Source organism: Salmo salar, chromosome ssa17 (assembly GCF_905237065.1).
Source record: "Salmo salar chromosome ssa17, Ssal_v3.1, whole genome shotgun sequence".
Classification (NCBI taxonomy): Eukaryota; Metazoa; Chordata; class Actinopteri; order Salmoniformes; family Salmonidae; genus Salmo; species Salmo salar.
This window is the reverse complement of record NC_059458.1, coordinates 70,144,075-70,165,536: the sequence shown is the minus strand read 5'-3', so window position 1 is coordinate 70,165,536 and position 21,462 is coordinate 70,144,075. Positions and strand designations below refer to the sequence as shown.

The 21,462-nt window shown below is 43.7% G+C and overlaps 2 protein-coding genes across 2 annotated transcripts; both read left to right on the top strand.

The window, feature by feature from the left end:
* Nucleotides 1-168: 168 nt before the first annotated feature.
* Nucleotides 169-16,920, top strand: LOC106576567 (collagen alpha-1(VII) chain-like). The gene is made up of 23 exons (XM_045698654.1): nt 169-255; nt 392-427; nt 1,277-1,303; nt 1,495-1,554; nt 1,994-2,119; nt 3,825-3,896; nt 3,983-4,018; nt 4,130-4,189; nt 5,476-5,520; nt 5,793-5,828; nt 6,426-6,461; nt 6,921-6,977; nt 7,172-7,243; nt 7,423-7,494; nt 7,598-7,633; nt 7,762-7,842; nt 7,958-8,011; nt 8,106-8,159; nt 8,394-8,456; nt 8,822-8,884; nt 9,032-9,148; nt 16,552-16,629; nt 16,768-16,920. Exons 1-23 carry the CDS (start codon nt 169-171, stop codon nt 16,918-16,920), a joined length of 1,521 nt encoding a protein of 506 aa, XP_045554610.1.
* A 33-nt stretch (nt 16,921-16,953) lies between these two features.
* On the top strand, nt 16,954-21,462 carry LOC123728104 (WAP, Kazal, immunoglobulin, Kunitz and NTR domain-containing protein 1-like). Its single transcript, XM_045698688.1, has 4 exons — nt 16,954-16,996; nt 17,499-17,729; nt 19,864-19,944; nt 21,194-21,462. Exons 1-4 carry the CDS (start codon nt 16,957-16,959, stop codon nt 21,445-21,447), a joined length of 606 nt encoding a protein of 201 aa, XP_045554644.1. The 5' UTR covers nt 16,954-16,956; the 3' UTR covers nt 21,448-21,462.

Below are 21,462 nucleotides of genomic sequence, written 5' to 3'. Positions count from 1 at the left end.
CAGAGGGAGAAAATAGAGAGGGAGAGACAACTAGAGAGGGAGAACATGGAAAAGGAGAGAGACCTGCAAATGGAGAGGGAGAGTGAAATAGAGAGCGAGAGAACAGAGATGGAGGGAGGCAGAGACCTGGACAGGGAGAGAGAGGAGTGGGAGAGACGGAGGCAGGAGATGGAAAGAGAGAGTGGAAGACAAGGAGAGTACGAGGAGGAAGGAGGAGTAAGACCCTATCCAGGGCCAGAATATGACTATTTGAAGGTAAACACACACACATCCCCCAATCAAAGTGCTGTGAAGATGATAAAAATACCTGTTCTGTTACCGTCATCTATCACGCTTTTCTACCAGGTTCCTTTTGTGTTCCTTTTTGAGTGGTTCCTTCTGTTTTCTAAAGGGTGCACCGGGTGAAAATGGACTTCCAGGACCGAAGGTGACTACCAATCATTTTCAAATAAAACTGTCTTCAAATGGAGTGAAAGAACAAGATGTCCTGAATCTGCCCCATATCTCTACAGTACCACGTTGCAATAAGGAATCCTTTCGAAATAGTTTGTAAAGGGTGTATAAGAAGATTGTAGACAATGTATTATTAATGTGTTGATCAGTGATACCCTGTGCATGCCAGACAGTTCACACCACTAACATGACGAGAACTACATGTTTTATAGTTTATAGCTCTCTTAGAAATCAAGGCAAACCTTTAATAAAGGGTACCTTAATGTAATTTCAACCCAATCTGTCCTTATGTCCGTACACAGTGTCAATGTCACCAGGTCACGACATCAAACGTATCCTCGCTCCCCTCCTACCCACATCTCATTATCAGTGCCTCACACACACACACACACACACACACACACACACACACACACACACACACACACACACACACACACACACACACACACACACACACACACACACCTATTTACCTACCCACATCTTCCCCTATAAGTTAGTCCCTGTCTCTCTGCTCTCCCGTCAGCCAAACCAGCGGAGCTCAGAATGTTGGTCTTTGATGTCCCCAGAGTTCTATATCTGATCCCGTCATGACGCAGTGGATTAATCATTTGGTATTAATAATTCCGTCTGTTAGTTGGAGGCATCGATACAAAACATATCCTTGAAAAACTCTATGGACTTTTTTGTCTCTCCGGCTGTCTGAATGTGATGGTACTATTTTGGTGCACGAGACGCAGACAGAGAAATATGGAGAGAATTAACTTGAATAACAATCACTTTGTAATTGATTTGTTGACAATTCTCTTCGTTCTACCAGGGGGAACTTGGTGAAAAGGGGCACAAGGTAAATGCTTTTCCAGTTCAGTAATGTGATAGAGCAAAGCCCGAACCAAGGTATTTGTAAGCATTCATGTTTTGAACATTGAACTATTTTTATTTATTGAAATATCTAACTAGAAGGACTCCTTCACACTGTACTGTATATTTGCAAATGAAACGTTTCCTATTGACATCGTTGTGTTGTTGTGCTTTTAGGGTGAGCCAGGTATTGGCCACAGAGGTCCTGTGGGACAGGCTGGTCCACCTGGAACTAAGGTAGACTCCCACACCCTCACTTAGCTCTGCCCTCTACTTAGTCTAAATATATTTAACTTTAACTGGCTTCAACTGACAATTTTGTCACCTGAGGGCCTGATTGTTGCTATGGAGATACAATAGTCTAGAGGAAACAGTGACCTTCAGTAGCTGCTAGAGAAATACCAACACTGTCCTTATCTGTCTCCTATTAGCTGTCCCGCCCCCCTCTCTCTGGGATTGTCTTTCTGTCTCTCTTTCTCTTTCAATTCATTTATGAATTGTTGTTATCTTCCATTTACAAAGCAAAAACACTAGAACGTATGGAATTAATAACTGTAAGGGAATTATAATTTTAGTTATACCAGTGTAGTAATTAGAGCAATGCAAAAAAAAAATGGTCTGCCTGTCTGTCTCTCTTTCTGTCTGTCTCTGTATGTCTCCCTTCTCCCTCTGTCAGGGTGAGCCTGGTGAACAGGGGCCTTCTGGAGCTCAGGGTATCCAGGGTATCCGTGGTAACCCCGGTATTTCAGGTTCTCAGGGCGTGAGAGGCCAACCAGGAGACCCAGGAGAGGCGGGGAGAGAGGTGAGGAGCTCCCCGATCATCCCTTCAACCTGGACCAAGGAGTTTGTCCTGATTACTGGAAGGCTTTGTACTGTAGTTTTAAGAAACTCAACATCTTCTACTGTAGTTTTAATAAACCCAACACCTTGTACTCTATCTATAAGTAACCCAACACCTTGTACTGTAGCTTTAAGAAACTCAACACCTTGTACTGTAGTTTTAAGAAACTCAACACCTTCTACTGTAGTTTTAAGACACTCAACACCTTGTTCTGTAGTTATAAGAAACTCAACACATTGTACTGTAGTTTGAAGAAACTCAACACCTTGTACTGTAGTTTTAAGAAGCTCAACACCTTCCACTGTAGTTATAAGAAACTCAACACCTTCTACTGTAGTTTTAAGAAACTTAACACCTTCTACTGTAGTTATAAGAAACCCAACAGCTTCTATTGTAGTTTTAAGAAACTCAACACCTTGTACTGTAGTTTTAAGAAACTCAACACCTTGTACTGTAGGTTTAAGAAGCTCAACACCTTGCACTGTAGTTATAAGAAACTCAACAACTTCTACTGTAGTTTTAAGAAACTCAACACCTTCTACTGTAGTTATAAGAAACTCAACACCTTGTACTGTAGTTATAAGAAACTCAACACCTTGTACTGTAGTTATAAGAAACTCAACACCTTGTACTGTAGTTATAAGAAACTCACACCTTGTACTGTAGTTATAAGAAACTCAACACCTTGTTCTGTAGTTATAAGAAACTCAACACCTTGTACTGTAGTTTTAAGAAACTCAACACCTTGTACTGTAGTTATAAGAAACCTAACACCTTCTATTGTAGTTTTAAGAAACTCAACACCTTGTACTGTACTTTTAAGAAACCCAACACCTTGCACTGTAGTTTTAAGAAACTCAACACCTTGCACTGTAGTTTTAAGAAACTCAACACCTTGTACTGTAGTTTTAAGAAACTCAACACCTTGTTCTGTAGTTATAAGAAATTCAACACCTTGTACTGTAGTTATAAGAAACCCAACACCTTCTACTGTAGTTTTAAGAAACTCAACACCTTGTACTGTAGTTATAAGAAACCCAACACCTTGCACTGTAGTTTTAAGAAACTCAACACCCTGCACTGTAGTTTTAAGAAACTCAACACCTTGCACTGTAGTTTTAAGAAACTCAACACCTTGTACTGTAGTTTTAAGAAACTCAACACCTTGTACTGTAATTTTAAGAAACTCAACACCTTGTACTGTAGTTTTAAGAAACCCAACACCTTGTACTGTAGTTATAAGAAACTCAACACCTTCTACTGTAGTTTTAAGAAACACAACACCTTCTACTGTAGTTTTAAGAAACTCAACACCTTGTACTGTAGTTATAAGAAACTCAACACCTTGTACTGTAGTTATAAGAAACTCAACACCTACTGTAGTTTTAAGGAACTCAACACCTTGCACTGTAGTTTTAAGAAACTCAACACCTTGTACTGTAGTTATAAGAAACTCAACACCTTCTACTGTAGTTGTTTTCCTGGCCTTGTAGTTTTAGTCTATTTCCTGGTCAGATCATGTAGTCCCAAAAATGTTGTAGCCAAATTTATGTCAAATTCACCACTAGCCAGAAAGCCAGAACAAAGATATGTTTTCAAAGAGCAAAAATACTGCCTACTAAGTAGGAAGATAATTGTGATAAAGTATGTTTTTGTTCATCTGTAGGGGGACAGGGGTAGAAGGGGTAAGAATGGATCACCCGGGACTCCAGGAGCTAAAGGGAAACCTGGAATAGAGGTATGGTGAAATATAACTTGCCCTAGGCATTGTTTGCCTTCCTATGGTTATTATGTAACATAATGGATGCTTTCTGTTTCCCAAAGGGTCCACCTGGTCTACCTGGGACGAAAGGAGAAAAGGTATGACATTAGCCTGTTTGGTGGTGGTGGTGGTGGTGGTGTTGTTGTCATTGTCATGTTGTATATGAGGAGATAATAACATTAGCATTCACTTCTTCTTGTTCCCAACAGGGTGACAGTATCCCGGGGGAACCAGGCGCCAGGGGTGTGGTCGGGATCTCAGGTCGCAGGGTGAGACGGAACGATGGACTTATTGACTTAAGAGAGATGGACTTAACCTCAGAGAGAGATCCTAGGCAGCATTGTAAAAGATAGAAAAGCTGCTCGTCACAACAGGATGGCACAATATGCACACATTTACACTGAACATAGATATAAACGCAGCATGTAAAGTGTTGGTACATGTTTCATGAGCTGAAATAAAAGATCCCAGAAATGTTCTATATGCACAAAAAGGTTATTTCTCTCAAATTTGGTGCACAAATTTGTTTACATCCCTGTTAGTCAGCATTTCTCCTTACCTAGATAATCCATCCACCTGACAGGTGTAGCATATCAAGAAGCTGATTAAACAGCATGATCATTACACAGGTGCACCTTGTGCTGGGACAATAAAAGACCACTCTAAAATGTGCAGTTTTGTCACACACAATGCCACAGATGACTCAAGTTTTGAGGAGTATGCAATTGGCATGCTGACTGCAAGATTGTCCACAAGAGCTGTTGCCAGATAATAACATTTCTCTACCATAAGCCACCTCCAACGTCGTTTTAGAGAATTTGGCAGTACGTCCAACCGGCCTCACAACCGCAGACCACCTGTATGGCGTTGTGAACTGGGTGCCCCATGGTGGCAGTGGGGTTATGGTATGTTATGGTATGGGCAGGCATTTTATCTATAGCAATTTGAATGCACAGATATACCCTGATGAGATCCTGAGGCCCAATGTCGTGCCATTCATCCGCCACCATCACCTTATGTTTCAGCATGATAATGCACAGCCCCATGTTGCACAGATCTGTACACAATTCCTGGAAGCTGAAAATGTCCCAGTTCTTCCATGGCCTCCATACTCACCAGACATGTCACCCATTGAGCATGTTTGGGATGCTCTGGATCAACATGTACGACAGTGTTCCAGTTCCCACCAATATCCAGCAACTTCGCAAAGCCATTGAAGAGTGGGACAACATTCCACAGGCCACAATCAGCAGCCTGATCAACTATGCGAAGGAGATGTGTAGCGCTGTATGAGGCAAATGGTGGTCACACCAGATACTGACTGGTTTTCTGATCCACGCTCCTACTTATTAGTTTTTTAAAGCTATCTGTGACCAACAGGTACATATCTGTATTCCTGGTCATGTGAAATCCATAGATTAGGGCCTAATTAATTTATTTAAATTGACTGATTTCCTTATATTAAGTGTAACTCAGTAAAATCTTTGACATTTTAGCATGTTGCATTTATGTTTTTGTTCAGTATAATATTTGTGATGTGTTTTGTTTGTGACAGGGTGAAAAGGGCATTGCAGGAGTCTTAGGAGCCCCAGGACACACTGTGAGTTAACATCATCATCTTTCATGACATGGACAGTCCAGAGGAGGCCGGTGGAAGAAGATATAGAAGGACGTGCTCATTGTAATGGCTGGACGTGGTCCAACGTGGTTTCCATATGTTTGATGTGTTTGATACTATTCCATTTATTCCATTCCAGCCATTACACTGATCCTGTCCTCCTATAGCTCCTCCCACCAGCCTCCTCTGGTACAGTCATGCAGTTAAGGACATTTGTTTCCTAGCTACCTTTACCTTTGACCTCTTTTACTTAGGGTCCAAAGGGCTTCCCGGGCAGCAAAGGAGCAAAGGTAGGTTGACGGTTACTTCTTTGATGACATGATAATTTTGGTAGACTATATTTAAAAAATGTATGCGATTGAGTGGGTCTTACTAAATACTTTGATATTTTTGATTTTCATACACTCATACGTCCACTCAGGTTCTCCAGATACTTTAGATATTTTTACTTCAGAGACAGTTTTAAAGATGGTTTTGACAGCCCGGTGTTTCAGCGTTCAGTCAAATTCTCTGCTCGTTCTATTGAAGTGTCATCACTCTAGTCACTTCTGTCTCTTCAAACCCTCACTCATGGTGAGTGTTGAAACATGTTTCAACACTCACCATGTGGCCAGTCTATTTCAATTAACTTCAGTCCATTTTTCTGTGTATATAGGGATGTGGACAATGAAAATGAAGAGTCAATGTTTTTATGTATACCTGACACAGCCATATAGTATATAGTTTGTGTTTTCTACACACAGACTTCAAATAAATAGTGTCTCATAAGCCCATACAGGCTGGGCACCATTGGGTGTATGATACTAAAATACAAATACTGTCAATCAATCAATTATTGTATGAATGTTATAAGCCATTGATTCCTTTCATAAAATATATTTTCACAGGGTGACAGAGGTTTAGCAGGAATACAAGGAGAAAGGGTAAGCCAAACATGACATAAGTACTACACAAATAGTGTTTTGTATATGTCACGCCCTGACCTGAGAGAGACGTTTTATTTCCTCTATTTTGGTTAGGTCAGGGTGTGATGTGGGGTGGGCATTCTATGTCATGTATTTCTTTGTGTTTGGCCGAGTATGGTTCCTAATCAGAGGCAGCTGTCTATCGTTGTCTCTGATTGGAAATCATACTTAGGCAGCCTTTTCCCCCACCTGTATTTGTGGGTAATTATTATTTTCTGTGTGTGTTTTGTGTGCGCCTCAGTAGCGTCACGTTCGATTCTGTTTACCTGTTTTTTGTTTTGTTCAGTTTCACTTCAATAAAAGAATGTGGAATTACCGGCATGCTGCACCTTGGTTAATTTACGACAGGGAATTTGAAGATAGCGAACGTGACAGTATATGATTAATTCATATATGATGTACATTCTTTATGTTTAGGGAAGCCCCCTCCAAATCCAGGGACCGAGAGGCTACAAGGGCTTAAAAGGAGAAGGGGTGAGAAACAAGTCCCCTAAAACAAGTCCCCTAAAACAAGTCCTCCACAATGTATTTTGAATTCTAGTTTTAGTTCCAGAGCAATCCTCATTAAAGAAAATGTTATTTTAGAGAGACAGCTTTTGCATTTTCACTTTGTGTGTTTTCCCTTTTTTAAGATGCTGTTTATCTGTTGTTTTGGTTGTTTGTTTTAGGGAGAGCGAGGCTCCCCAGGTTTCGATGGAGATAAAGGAGAGAAGGGCGAGGATGGGCCCCCGGGGTTCAAGGTGCTTCCTAATGCTTGATGACAGAACATTTTATGTGGAAAAAGAGAGAAAGAAAGATTGTTAATAGATGTAAAGAAAGAGAGACAAACAACAGAAAAATAAAATACATTTTCCAAAACATGGAAGCCAAAGCACATAGTGTTCTCACATTCAGCTTTTTGTTTGTTCTCCATCTGAAGGGCCTCAAAGGAGAGGCAGGGGCCAAAGGAGCCATGGGGCTGTTTGGGGCCCGTGGACCAGTGGGCCAAAAGGTCAGCAGGAAATACAGCATGTATCAATCTACAGGCTACATGGAACCACTGTTATCAGATCTATGCTGCTGTGTGTATGCTCACTGTTGTTCTGTGCTTCCAGGGAGATGCTGGCGAGCCTGGAGTCAATGGAGAAGTGGTGGGTATTTATCTAACACACTTTAACAGTTTAATATATAAACAGTGTCTGTATAACTATATATATACTGTGGTGGCTTGGCATGTGGTCAAAAACAAGCTTTGCTGATTGGCTTGTTGTTGTCACAGGGTCATAACGGGGACGATGGATTGGACGGAGCCACAGGAGCCAAAGGAGACATGGGACTCCAGGGACAGAAGGGAGATCAGGTGAGGAGAGTGTGGCACAGAGCATAGAATTTAGAGACTAGACAAATAGAACATGCCCTCTGTGATTCATTATACAGTAATTCTGTTCTGTTCCGTTCTTTTATTCTATTCCTAGGGTGACAGAGGTGAACCTGGCTTACCGGGGGATACTGGGCAGACAGGAGAGAAGGTGAGGGCTTGATCATAATGTATTAGGCATGTTAATGAGATGGTAATGCAATGATGAAAGGTAACTCTTGGTGTTGGTTGTGGTTGTTGCACAGGGATTCCGAGGCCTACCTGGACGCATAGGAAGCACTGGGCTAGATGGAGAAAAGGTGAGTTGCCTGTGTGGGATTCAATACAATGATCACAACAACACAATGTGCTCCAGGAAGCATTGTCAGTACCACTGACCCACAAAAGTAAAGGTTTACAGTAGTGCCAACTAGCTGCCACACGCTGCATACAATTTAGTATACGGTTCAATTGTCTGACCTAGTAGGCCACTGTCAGACTATGGTTGCACAGTTTCAGTGAAAATGTAAGTATTTAATCGTTGTTTGACACAGGGAGAGATGGGTATTCCTGGAACCCCAGGACATCCAGGGCTCAATGGACTCACAGGACGGAAGGTAGACACACACACACACACACACACACACACACACACACACACACACACACACACACACACACACACACACACACACACACACACACACACACACACACACACACACACACACACACACACACACACACACACACACACACACACACACACACACACACACACACACACACACCGAGGGTGCCTCATGGGGTTGGGATATGCAAGAAAATACATTTTACACATACGTATAATACACACTGGTAAAACAGGACAAATATAAGCACCCACCTAATTATTTATATATATACACACACACACAAATCAAAATCATTCTCAGTAATCTTCTGAAAAGTGTTGATTGGGATGTTTTGTGTGGATGTGTAGGGTGAAAAAGGGGACGGGGGTATCAATGGAGTAGAGGGAGCACCAGGACTAAAAGGAGAGAAGGTTGGTTCAAATCACATGTAAAAACAATATTGAAATTAGGACTATTAATAGTCTATGTACTACAGAGGAATGGGGAAATATTCATATAGTTCTTGTTCTTGTTTTTCTCCCATCATGCACCATTCATGTTGTCCCTGTCTTGTGCAGGGCGCCACTGGTTTCCCAGGGTTCCCTGGGTTTAAGGGGTCAGCAGGGACACCAGGCAGTGATGGAGCGGAGGGGCGACCAGGACGTAATGGGTCCAAGGGAGAGACAGGAACCAAGGTAGATTGAGGTTGCCTTCCAGTCAAGGTTATTATAGTAAACGAAAACTCAAACTAAAATAAAAACAAACATTTGAAAAACTTTATAGTAAATTAAAATAAAAACAAAAAACATTTGAAAAACTAAAACTATACTGAAGCTATCATCTTTGCCTTCAAAACTAACTAAAATACCTCAACTTTAGGTAAAAATCTCATTTCAAGTGGGGTTTTCGATCTTCTGAATCTGGTGGTATAGGCCTAGCTTGTGCATCACTATCACTAGCCATCGCTTGCTAACAGGGAAGAAGTCCAAGGGCGAGCACGGAGCGTGAGTGGGCCAAGCTAGAACAGCTTGTGAAGTTAATGGAGCCGTTCGCAATCCACACCGACCAACTTCAAACTGACAGCCAAACTGATGTGGTGCCGTGCCCTCTCAACCTTGAGGCACACTTGCAGTCAACAACTGTTGCAAAACAGTTCGCACAGGTCCTGCTGAAGTCATTGCATGAGTGCTTCGCATGCATACTGAATGGCAGCCAACTTCAATCGAACCCCTGCAGCAGCTTGCCTGATGGACACAAGTGTGTCTCTGGCACTTCCCTCAACAGAGATGGAGGGCAGAAGAATCTTTTGTACTTCAGCAAATCAGAGAGTACAGCCGTGGACCAGCAGGAACCCAGGAATAATCCGGCAAGCATCTAGATCACAGTGCTTCAGAAATATAGCTTCCTCGCATCGAAGATTGTGTCTGAGGTCACGGTCCAGTCGGAGAGTCAACCTGACAAGGCATTAAGTGCCCCGTGTGAGCTGCGGAAATACCTGGAAGAGGTAAAGGACAGCATGTTTACAGAGTCACCTCTCCAGTTCTGGATGGAAAGGATGGCTGTTTATCCAAAGCTGTGCATTGTGGCACTGGATCTGGTTCCTGCCCCTGCATCCCAAGCATTTGTGGAGAGAATATTCTCTGTCTGTGGACAACTGTCATCAGGCTTGAGAAACCGAACGAACACCTCTCTTCAAGATAAACCAGAAAATCTTCTTTGCTCGAACAGAAACACACACACAAGCTGGCCGGCTGTGAACTGATAGATTTGTGAAGTGTTGTATTGGTAATGCTTTTGCTGTTGTTGCAGCTGTTTTTATGAACCCTTTTGGAAGGGGTTAGTCAGTGAAACATGTTTAGTAGTACATAAAAATAACATGTCAAATGTCCCATGACATCATTTGTTAGTATTTTCCTCTCTCTTTCTATCAGATAAAGGTACTTGATTCTTTTTACATCTACTACTACAGTTAAAAAAGGTGTAAACATGGGCAAGAGAGTTTCCTTCCACCATATATCTTGCCACAGTCTAGGTGCTTATCATTTAAATCCAAGTCACAATAGGATTGACATATAATTTACACCTAACCAAACATATGTCCTGGCCATGGAGTTGTACAGAGTCCTCTACTGGCCAAAAGACTGTGTTAGCATGGGCAGTTCCATTGAGGACTTTCGCCATTTTGATTTAGTCAACTGGCCGGGACTTTCAGCTTCATTGGCTGATGACCTGGTTGGCATGACCTGATGACCCGGTTGGCATGACCTGATGACCCTGTTGGAGTAGTGACAGCCAGGTCATCCGGAGGGATCAGCTAATTAATTTCACTTGTGAAGAATAAAATGTACTATTTCAAGATGGCGTCTGTGAAAGCTGCCCTTGCTCTTACAGATGACATCTTGACACAGATGGAATGTTATGTTTATCCAAGTCTATGGTCCTGGCCCATCACCTTACTGCCCCCCACTGACAAGAAGTGACATCACAAAAAAACGAACTATAGGCCTACAACACATAATGGCTCCTGTCAGACAGACAGACAGACAGACAGACAGACAGACAGACAGACAGACAGACAGACAGACAGACAGACAGACAGACAGACAGACAGACAGACAGACAGACAGACAGACAGACAGACAGACACATTTAAGATGAGTTTTTATTGATATTTGTTTTTAGATATTTATTTGAAATTCGGTTTAGTTCGGTTTAGTTTCAGTTTAGTTTACGTCCATCCGTCCGTCCGTCCTTCCTTCATGCATAACAACAACAACCACAGCCCACCAACACCAAAACATAGTTTTACCCAGTCACGGAGTGCACCTTAAAAAATCCACTTTCCACAAAAGTTACAAAAATAAAAAATGTGACTAAACAAGCCTGATTCTATCAGGCACATTGTCCCCCTAGCAGAATGCCTGTCAGATACGTAGATAGACAGGCAGTAGACAACATTCCTATGTATAGCAACACATAGGAAGGAATAGAATAGAAGCATAATTAAGACACAGAAATGGGTCTATTTTCTGATGCGGCGGGAACGCTAGCCAAACCTCTATGCTAATGACTCCTTTCAGCCACAATTAGCAGCCTCTTGATGTTGATAGGAGAGAAGGGATGGAAAGGATGTAATGATGTTCCAAGAGGACGTTTTATCACAAAACATCTGGATATGTTTGATATTTATAGGATAACTAGAGAGGCAAGGTAAGCCTAATGATCGGGTTGAGGTTTATTTAGGCAACTACGTAGTAGGAATGTACGTAGTAGGGAAGTACGTAGTAGGGAAGTACGTAGAAAGGAAGTACGTAGTAGGGAAGTACCTTTGTTGGGAAGTACGTAGTAGTGAAGTATGTAGTGTAGTAGGGAAGTACGTAATAGGGAAGTACGTAATAAGGAGGTACGTATTAGGGAAGTACGTATTAGGGAAGTACGTAGTTGGGAAGTACGTAATAGGGATGTACGTAATAAGGAAGTACGTAATAAGGAAGTACGCAGTAGGGAAGTACGTAGTAGGGAAGTATGTAGTTGGGAAGTACGTAGTTGGGAAGTACGTAGTAGGGAAGTACGTAATAGGGAAGTACGTAGTAGGGAAGTACGTAGTAGGGAAGTACGTATTAGGGAAGTACGTAGTAGGGAAGTACGTAGTAGGGAAGTACGTAATAAGGAAGTACGTGGTAGTGAAGTACATAGAAGGGACGTACGTAGTAGGGAAGTATGTAGAGGGAAGTACGTAGTAGTAAAGTACATAGTAGGGAAATACGTAATAAGGTGGTACGTAATAAGGAGGTACTTAGTAGGGAAGTACGTAGTTGTGAAGTATGTAGTAGGGAAGTACGTAATAAGGAAATACGAAGTAGGGAAGTACGTAATAAGGAAGTACGTAATAAGGAAGTACATAATAAGGAAGTACGTAGTAGGGAAGTACGTAGTAGGGAAGTACTATTAGGGAAGTACGTAGTTTGGAAGTACGTAGTAGTGAAGTACGTATTAGGAAAGTACGTAGTAGAGAAATACGTATTAGGGAAGTACATAGTAGAGAAGTACGTATTAGGGAAGTAAGTACGTAGTAGGGAAGTACGTAATAAGGAAGTACGTAATAAGGAAGTACATAGTAAGGAAGTATGTAATAAGGAAGTACGTATTAGGGAAATACGTAGTAGGGAAGTACGTAGTAGTGAAGTACATAGAAGGGAAGTATGTAGTAGGGAAGTATGTAGAGGGAAATAGGTAGTAGGGAAGTACATAGTAGAGAAGTACGTAGTAGGGAAGTATGTAGTAGTGAGGTACATATTTGGGAAGTACGTAGTTGGGAAGTACGTCGTAGGGAAGTACATGGAAGGGAAGTATGTAGTTGGGAAGTACGTGGAAGGGAAGTATGTAGTAGGGAAGTACGTAGTAGGGCTGTACGTAGTAGGGAAGTACGTGGAAGGGAAGTACGTAGTAGGGCTGTACGTAGTAGGGAAGTACGTGGAAGGGGAGTACGTAGTTGGGAAGTACGTAGTAGGGAAGTACATGAAAGGAAAGTATGTAGTTGGGAAGTACGTAGTAGGGAAGTACATGGAAGGGAAGTACATAGTTGGGAAGTACTTACTAGGGAAGTACGTAGTAGGGAAGGACATAGTAGAGAAGTACATAGTAGGGAAGTACGTAGTAGGGACGTACTTAGTAGGGAAGTACGTAGTAGGGAAGTACGTAGTAGGGAAGTACGTAGTAGGGACGTACGTAGTAGGGAAGTACGTAGTAGGGAAGTACGTAATAAGGAAGTTCGTATTAGGGAAGTACATATTAGGGAAGTATGTCGTAGGGAAGTACGTAATAAGGAAGTTCGTATTAGGGAAGTACGTATTAGGGAAGTATGTAGTTGTGAGGTACATAGTTGGGAAGTATGTAGTTGGGAAGTACATGGAAGGGAAGTATGTAGTAGGGAAGTACATAGTAGGGAAGTACGTAGTAGGGAAGTACGTGGAAGGGAAGTACGTAGTAGAGCTGTACGTAGTAGGGAAATACGTGGAAGGGGAGTACGTAGTTGGGAAGTACGTAGTAGGGAAGTACATGAAAGGAAAGTATGTAGTTGGGAAGTACGTAGTAGGGAAGTACGATGGAAGGGAAGTACGTAGTTGGGAAGTATGTACTAAGGAAGTACGAGTAGGGAAGTACATAGTAGGGAAGTTCGTAGTAGGGAAGTACGTAGTAGGGAAGTACATAGTAGGGAAGTACGTAGTAGGGAAGTACATAATAAGGAAGTATGTAATAAGGAAGTACGTAGTAGTGAAGTACATTGAAGGGAAGTACGTAGTAGGGAAGTATGTAGAGGGAAGTAGGTAGAAGGGAAGTACGTAGTAGGGAAGTACGTAGTTGGGAAGTACGTAGTAGTGAAATACATAGTAGGGAAATACGTAATAAGATGGTACGTAATAAGGAGGTACTTAGTAGGGAAGTACGTAGTTGGGAAGTATGTAGTAGGGAAGTACGTAATAAGGAAGTACGTAATAAGGAAGTACGTAGTAGAGAAGTATGTATTAGGGAAGTACGTAGTAGGGAAGTACGTAATAAGGAAGTACGTGGTAGTGAAGTACATAGAAGGGACGTACGTAGTAGGGAAGTATGTAGAGGGAAGTACGTAGTAGTAAAGTACATAGTAGGGAAATACGTAATAAGGTGGTACGTAATAAGGAGGTACTTAGTAGGGAAGTACGTAGTTGTGAAGTATGTAGTAGGGAAGTACGTAATAAGGAAATACGAAGTAGGGAAGTACGTAATAAGGAAGTACGTAATAAGGAAGTACATAATAAGGAAGTACGTAGTAGGGAAGTACGTAGTAGGGAAGTACGTAATTGGGGAAGTACGTAGTAGAGAAGTACGTATTAGGGAAGTACGTAGTAGAGAAGTACGTAATAAGGAAGTACGTGGTAGTGAAGTACATAGAAGGAGGAAGTACGTAGTAGGGAAGTATGTAGAGGGAAGTACGTGGTAGGAAAGTACATAGTAGGGAAATACGTAATAAGGAAGTACGTAATAAGGAAGTACTTAGTAGGGAAGTATGTAGTTGTGAAGTATGTAGTAGGGAAGTACGTAGTAAGGAAGTACGAAGTAGGGAAGTACGTAATAAGGAAGTACGTAATAAGGGAAGTACATAATAAGGAAGTACGTAGTAGGGAAGTACGTAGTAGGGAAGTACATATTAGGGAAGTACGTAGTTTGGAAGTACGTAGTAGTGAAGTACGGATTAGGGGAAGTACGTAGTAGGGAAATACGTGGATTAGGGAAGTACATAGTAGGGAAGTACGTATTAGGGAAGTAAGTACGTAGTAGGGAAGTACGTAGTAAGGAAGTACGTAATAGGGAAGTACGTAGTAAGGAAGTATGTAGTAAGGAAGTACGTAGTAGGGAAGTACATGAAAGGAAAGTATGTAGTTGGGAAGTACGTAGTAGGGAAGTACATGGAAGGGAAGTACATAGTTGGGAAGTACTTACTAGGGAAGTACGTAGTAGGGAAGCACATAGTAGAGAAGTACATAGTAGGGACGTACGTAGTAGGGAAGTACGTAGTAGGGACGTACTTAGTAGGGAAGTACGTAGTAGGGAAGTACGTAGTAGGGAAGTACGTAGTAGGGACGTACGTAGTAGGGAAGTACGTAGTAGGGAAGTACGTAGTAGGGAAGTACGTAATAAGGAAGTTCGTATTAGGGAAGTACATATTAGGGAAGTATGTCGTAGGGAAGTACGTAATAAGGAAGTTCGTATTAGGGAAGTACGTATTAGGGAAGTATGTAGTAGTGAGGTACATAGTTGGGAAGTACGTAGTTGGGAAGTACGTAGTAGGGAAGTACATGGAAGGGAAGTATGTAGTTGGGAAGTACATGGAAGGGGAGTATGTAGTAGGGAAGTACATAGTAGGGAAGTACGTAGTAGGGAAGTACGTGGAAGGGAAGTACGTAGTAGGGCTGTACGTAGTAGGGAAGTACGTGGAAGGGGAGTACGTAGTTGGGAAGTACGTAGTAGGGAAGTACATGAAAGGAAAGTATGTAGTTGGGAAGTACGTAGTAGGGAAGTACATGGAAGGGAAGTACATAGTTGGGAAGTACTTACTAGGGAAGTACGTAGTAGGGAAGTACATAGTAGAGAAGTACATAGTAGGGAAGTACGTAGTAGGGAAGTACGTAGTAGGGACGTACTTAGTAGGGAAGTACGTAGTAGGGAAGTACGTAGTAGGGAAGTACATAGTTGGGAAGTACTTACTAGGGAAGTACGTAGTAGGGAAGTACATAGTAGAGAAGTACATAGTAGGGAAGTACGTAGTAGGGAAGTACGTAGTAGGGAAGTACGTAGTAGGGACGTACTTAGTAGGGAAGCATGTAGTAGGGAAGTACGTAGTAGGGAAGTACGTAGTAGGGAAGTACGTAGTAGGGACGTACTTAGTAGGGAAGTACGTAGTAGTGAAGTACGTAGTAGTGAAGTACTTAGTAGGGAAGTACGTAGTAGTGAAGTACGTAGTAGGGAAGTACTTAGTAGGGAAGTACTTAGTAGGGAAGTACGTAGTAGGGAAGTACGTGTCCCTCTTGTAATACTATACCATTTTTGTATAATGGAATTTAGATTGAAGGAAGTTGTCGGTTTGTATTGATATGTGAGAGAGTGTGTGTCTATCTGTGTGTGTGTCTATCTGTGCGTGTGTGTGTGTGTGTCTATCTGTGTGTCTATCTGTGTGTGTGTGTATATCTGTGTGTGTGTGTGTGTGTGTGTATATCTCTGTGTGTGTGTGTGTGTGTGTGTGTCTATCTGTGTGTGTGTGTGTGTGTGTGTGTCTATCTGCGTGTGTGTGTTTATCTGTGTGTGTGTGTGTGTGTGTGTGTGTGTGTGTGTGTGTGTGTGTGTGTCTATCTGTTTGTGTGTGTGTCTATCTGTTTGTGTGTGTGTCTATCTGTGTGGGTTTGTCTATCTGTGTATGTGCCTATCTGTGTGTGTGTGTGTCTGTCTGTGTGCCTGCCTGTTTATGCATGTGCCTGTGAGAACACATGTTCGTGGGCTCACTAGCACGCGCAGCACCTGTGTGAGTAAGAGCGTTCTCCATTTTGCTGTGTTGTTGTCCCAGGGAGAGAGGGGCAGGAGAGGCAGAGGGAAGCCTTGTCAGACAGGACCACCTGGAAGTCCAGGACAAAGAGGAGGCAGTGTAAGCTACTTCATAGACCAGACACATAACACTCACACACATGTTGTTGTTCATGTATCAATACCTAATGGGAGTTACTGTCACTAGGCTGGGTGACAGTAATAACTGCTGTGATAATAACCACTGTGTCTTTTCCAGGGAGAGCTCGGAAACGAGGGACTGAAGGGAGAGAAAGGGGGAACCCGGACTCTCTGTAAGTGCATCTTACTTATTCCCACACACACGTTTGACACCTACCTGGTCCAAGACATATTTGTATTGACAGACAGCTTGGTTGAAGACAGGGTCTAAGCAGCACTCTGCCCTCTCTGTTCTCAGGCCGAGAAGATGAAGGAGCTGGTCAACCAAGAGGTTGTGAACCAGTGCGGTGAGTGTTTCTGTGTTTCGCTGTGTGTGCGCATGCAGGTCTGTGTGTCTGTTCTACATTCTAAAACTCCCACTGCTGCGGCATGGCGCCCCTGTGTGTTCTGCCATCTGGTGTGCCCTCTCTATGGAATGGCCCGTTGAGAGAGGGGACACTGTGACCGACCACAAACACCAGACTCATAAACCATCATGCCACACACCAGAACCCATAGGGCCCTACAACCACAGGGTCAAACGCATCTTTAGTTTACACCTCCACAACTTTGAGGAGAAAGGCATTGTTGCCTTATCCGTAGTGAACATCATTAAAGTAGAGAATTCCTTTTGTGTCAACATATCATATCAAATGTATCATATCAAATGTCCTCCATTAGTTTCCAGGTGAGGTGTGAATACCAGGCTATGAAATTGTCAATTGAAACCAGTAAAAGCCTCTTTAAGGCAGGCTCATGTTTATTCAATGGTAGGGGAAACACTGACTATTCTGTCTGTGGTTGTTGCAGGGATGAACTTGAAGTTTGTGGTGAAGTCCAAGGACCCGGATGCTGAGAGCATGTTGTTTGAGAGGGATCCGGACGAGCCTATATCCATCCTCACACGCAGCCTACCTGAGGATGAGATGGGAGAGGAGGAAGAGGACAAGAAAAGACTTGAAAAGGAGCTGGTAGGATCAACCACTCCTCCCCCCATCCCCCTGCGAGAGGAGGGGACCCCAGGTGATGACCACCTTACTGGTAAGTCAAAGTTAGACGTTTCTGCCGTAGTCTGGTGTAGCGGTCCAAGCTCCTGACCACATATATGGCCCTGGTCCCGATGTCATGCTGCTTTCCATTCCTGTACAGCATAGCCACACTTTTTTACACAGGAGAAAACCTAAACGTCTCTTGTCTGTCACGAATGTTGAATAAAATGATATTTAAACTGTGGGGTTGGTTCTTATTCGGGTCGAAATTCCAGACAAATATCCACAGAAAAGTATTGTTAATACCCCACCTATTTGAGGAACGAATAAATAAAAAGCTGTTGTTTTTTTTCTTCATGTAAACACTTCCCTTGTCCCTAAGTGAGACCCCCGCTTAGACCAATCTAATATCCTATCCATCTATTTACTAACCTCCAGAGTTGACCCCAACCCTGAAGCTAGACTCTCCATTCTGAGTGCTTTATTAGAGTGCTTTATTACTACGTATTAGAAAAGGACGAGGACAAAGACAGAGGGAAAGAGAGAGAGAGGCAGAAAGAAGCAATCAAAACACAGTGTTATCACGGGTCATTATCCTAGCCAGCCCTAGGCTAACCAGCCCTAGGCTAGCCAGCCCTAGGCTAACCAGCCCTAGGCTAGCCAGCCCTAGGCTAACCAACCCTAGGCTAGCCAGCCCTAGGCTAACCAACCCTAGGATAACCAACCCTAGGCTAACCAGCCCTAGGCTAGCCAGCCCTTGGCTAACCAACCCTAGGCTAGCCAGCCCTTGGCTAACCAACCCTAGGCTAACCAACCCTAGGCTAACCAACCCTAGGCTAGCCAGCCCTTGGCTAACCAACCCTAGGCTAGCCAGCCCTAGGCTAACCAACCATAGGCTAACCAACCCTAGGCTAACCAGCCCTAGGCTAACCAACCCTAGGCTAACCAACCCTAGGCTAACCAACCCTAGGCTAGCCAGCCCTAGGCTAACCAACCCTAGGCTAACCAACCCTAGGCTAGCCAGCCCTAGGCTAACCAACCCTAGGCTAACCAACCCTAGGCTAACCAACCCTAGGCTAGCCAGCCCTAGGCTAACCAACCCTCGGCTCGCCAGCCCTAGGCTAACCAACCCTAGGCTAACCAACCCTAGGCTAGCCAGCCCTAGGCTAACCAACCCTAGGCAGCCAGCCCTTGGCTAACCAACCCTAGGCTAGCCAGCCCTTGGCTAACCAACCCTAGGCTAGCCATCCCTAGGCTAACCAACCCTAGGCTAGCCAGCCCTAGGCTAACCAACCCTAGGCTAACCAACCCTAGGCTAGCCAACCCTAGGCTAGCCAACCCTAGACTAGCCAGCCCTAGGCTAACCAACCCTAGGCTAACCAACCCTAGACTAACCAACCCTAGGCTAACCAACCTTAGGCTAACCAACCCTAGGCTACTGGGCTTCTCATCCCATTTGAATCCCTATTTCAGGTTCCATTGAACCAAAGAGATGGGAAATAATCAAAAGCTCACATTGCCCCTGTCAATGTCACCATAGTTATGTGTAATCCCCCGCCCGGGATCGTGACATCTAGCTTAACGTACAGGTCACCTGAGTTCCAAAATATTGGCTATTTTCAAATGCTCTGAGCGTTAGATTGAGTTGCCTAGAGTGCCAGATGGGCGGGGTTTTCACTTTTGGGAGTATTACGTTGATTCCATTACAGCAGACTTAATTTGCCTGATAAAAAAAAGTTCAATAACAATAAAGTACAAACTCCATAATCTCCCCATAAATGCAGTGTATTTTACATGCAAAATGTATCAGTCACAGACAAACATCCAACTTGGAGATAACGGACATTCGTAGACATTTCCATCTGTCATTAGTCTTATTGGTCATAAATCCTTTCCTCCATGTCTCCCTGTTCATCCTCCAGTATGAACCTATAGAGAGTCAGTAAGACAGACCATGTCAGTTGGACAGACTTAAGTGGGTCAGTGCCGAGTCTGCAGACCACGGCTGTATTCCAAATGGCACTCCATTCCCTGTATAGTGTAATACTTTAGACCCGGGCCAATAGAGTTGACATTTATCAAGGGCCCTGTGTGTTGATTAGAGGAGTGGGACGCAGCAGGCCCCACTTAGTGATAAATGGTTGAATCCACCTGTCTGTAAACTAATGAGTTCTCTCGGCCTTCAGACGCTGGAGCCAACAGGGGAGCGGATTGGGGACTGAGGCACAGGAGAAGAAGGGTTCCGGGAGTTGGGCCACACTCATCAGGTGAATGAATGGAACTTGTTTTCCTTTCCATCTCTCTCTTTTCTCTCTCCGTCTTTCCTCTTCCTCCCGCTTCTTCCTCTTCTCATTTTGATTCTTTATTTTTTCTCTTGCACTCTCTCGCTTTCAATCTCCCTCCCTCTCTCTCTCTCTCTCTCTCTCTCTCTCTCTCTCACTCGATCTCTCCCCCCTCTCTCTACCTCCCTCCATCTTTCTCTCTCCCTCCCTCCCTCCCTCCCTCCCTCCCTCCCTCCCTCCCTCCCTCCTCCCTCCCTCCCTCCCTCCCTCCCTTCCCTCTCTTTCCCCCTCCCTCCTCCTCCCTCTCTCTCTCTCTCTCTCTCTCTCCCCCTCTCTCTTTATCTCCCTCTTCCTCTCTCTCTCCCTCCCTCTCTCCATCTCTCTCTCCCCTCTCTCTCTTTCTGTCTTTCTCTCTCGCTCTGTCTTTCTCTCTCTATCTCTGTCTCTCTTTCTCTCTCGCTCTCTCTCCCTCTCTCTCTCTGTCTCTCTTTGGTTTCCCTCTCTCTCTCTCTCCCCCTCTCTCCCCCTCTCTCTTTCTCTCTCCCTCTCTCTCTCTGTATGTCTCTCTCTCTTCCTCTCCCTGTCTCTCCCTCTCTTTCTCTCTCTCCCTCCCTCTCTCCCTATCTCGCTCTCTTTATCTCTCGCCTCTCTCTCTCTCCTCCCTATCTCTCTCTCTCTCTCTCTTCCTCTTTCGCTCTCTCTCTCCCTCCCTCCCTCTCTCTTTCTCTCTCTCTCTCCCTCTCTCTCTCTCTCTCTCTCTCTCTCTTCCTTTTTTCTCTCTCTCTCTCCCTCTCTCTCTCATATTAGTCTGTAATGAGGATGGAGTGTATGGGGCACAATGCGGGACGAGAAAGATAAGAGTGTGTTGTTGGTGTGCGCGCGCTAGAATTGAAAGCCAAAACTATTAAAAAACATTATTCACTTAATTAATGGATGATCTAACAATGACTCAAACGCTTGATATCACAGCACAATGAACATTATTTCTTTGGTTTCCACAAAGGATTTTAATTCACTGAGGATAATATTCCTAATTCTACATGTTTTTGAATGTGTTCACTCTTGTCAAACATGCCTCAGAAAAGCTTCTCTTAATTCTCTGATACTTAACTCCTATAATTTAGTGATTAGACTGGTCCCAGATCTGTTTGTGCTGTCTAGCTCCTACAGTCATCGTCATGTTTGGCACAAACAGATCTGTGACCAGGTTATATTGTCTGTACTTTTGCTTTAGACTTGACCCCTGACCCCTGCCTGGAGCCCATGTCAGAGGGGGGGTGTTGGGAGTATGTCCTGCTGTGGTACTACCACCCCCGCTCCGGGGAGTGCCGGCCGTTTGTCTACGGGGGTTGTGAGGGCAACCACAACCGCTTCAACACCAAACACGATTGTCAGAGGTGGTGTGGGAAAGAGAGGAGAGGTAGGGAACTACTTGGTGCCGGTAATAGTCTCCAGGTTAGAGTTGACGGGGAGGAATCCCTCAGTTGACGGGGGACATCTGGG

Excerpts from the sequence above, each read along its gene's own strand:
- LOC123728104 (XM_045698688.1), top strand. The coding sequence starts at position 16,957 with ATGAAGGAGCTGGTCAACCAAGAGGTTGTGAACCAGTGCG. Across the intron at positions 17,730-19,863 it reads AGGTGATGACCACCTTACTG|ACGCTGGAGCCAACAGGGGA; the intron begins GTAAGTCAAAGT and ends CTCGGCCTTCAG. Across the intron at positions 19,945-21,193 it reads AGTTGGGCCACACTCATCAG|ACTTGACCCCTGACCCCTGC; the intron begins GTGAATGAATGG and ends CTTTTGCTTTAG.
- LOC106576567 (XM_045698654.1), top strand. The coding sequence starts at position 169 with ATGGAAAGAGAGAGTGGAAGACAAGGAGAGTACGAGGAGGAAGGAGGA. Across the intron at positions 256-391 it reads CAGAATATGACTATTTGAAG|GGTGCACCGGGTGAAAATGG; the intron begins GTAAACACACAC and ends TGTTTTCTAAAG. Across the intron at positions 428-1,276 it reads ATGGACTTCCAGGACCGAAG|GGGGAACTTGGTGAAAAGGG; the intron begins GTGACTACCAAT and ends TCGTTCTACCAG.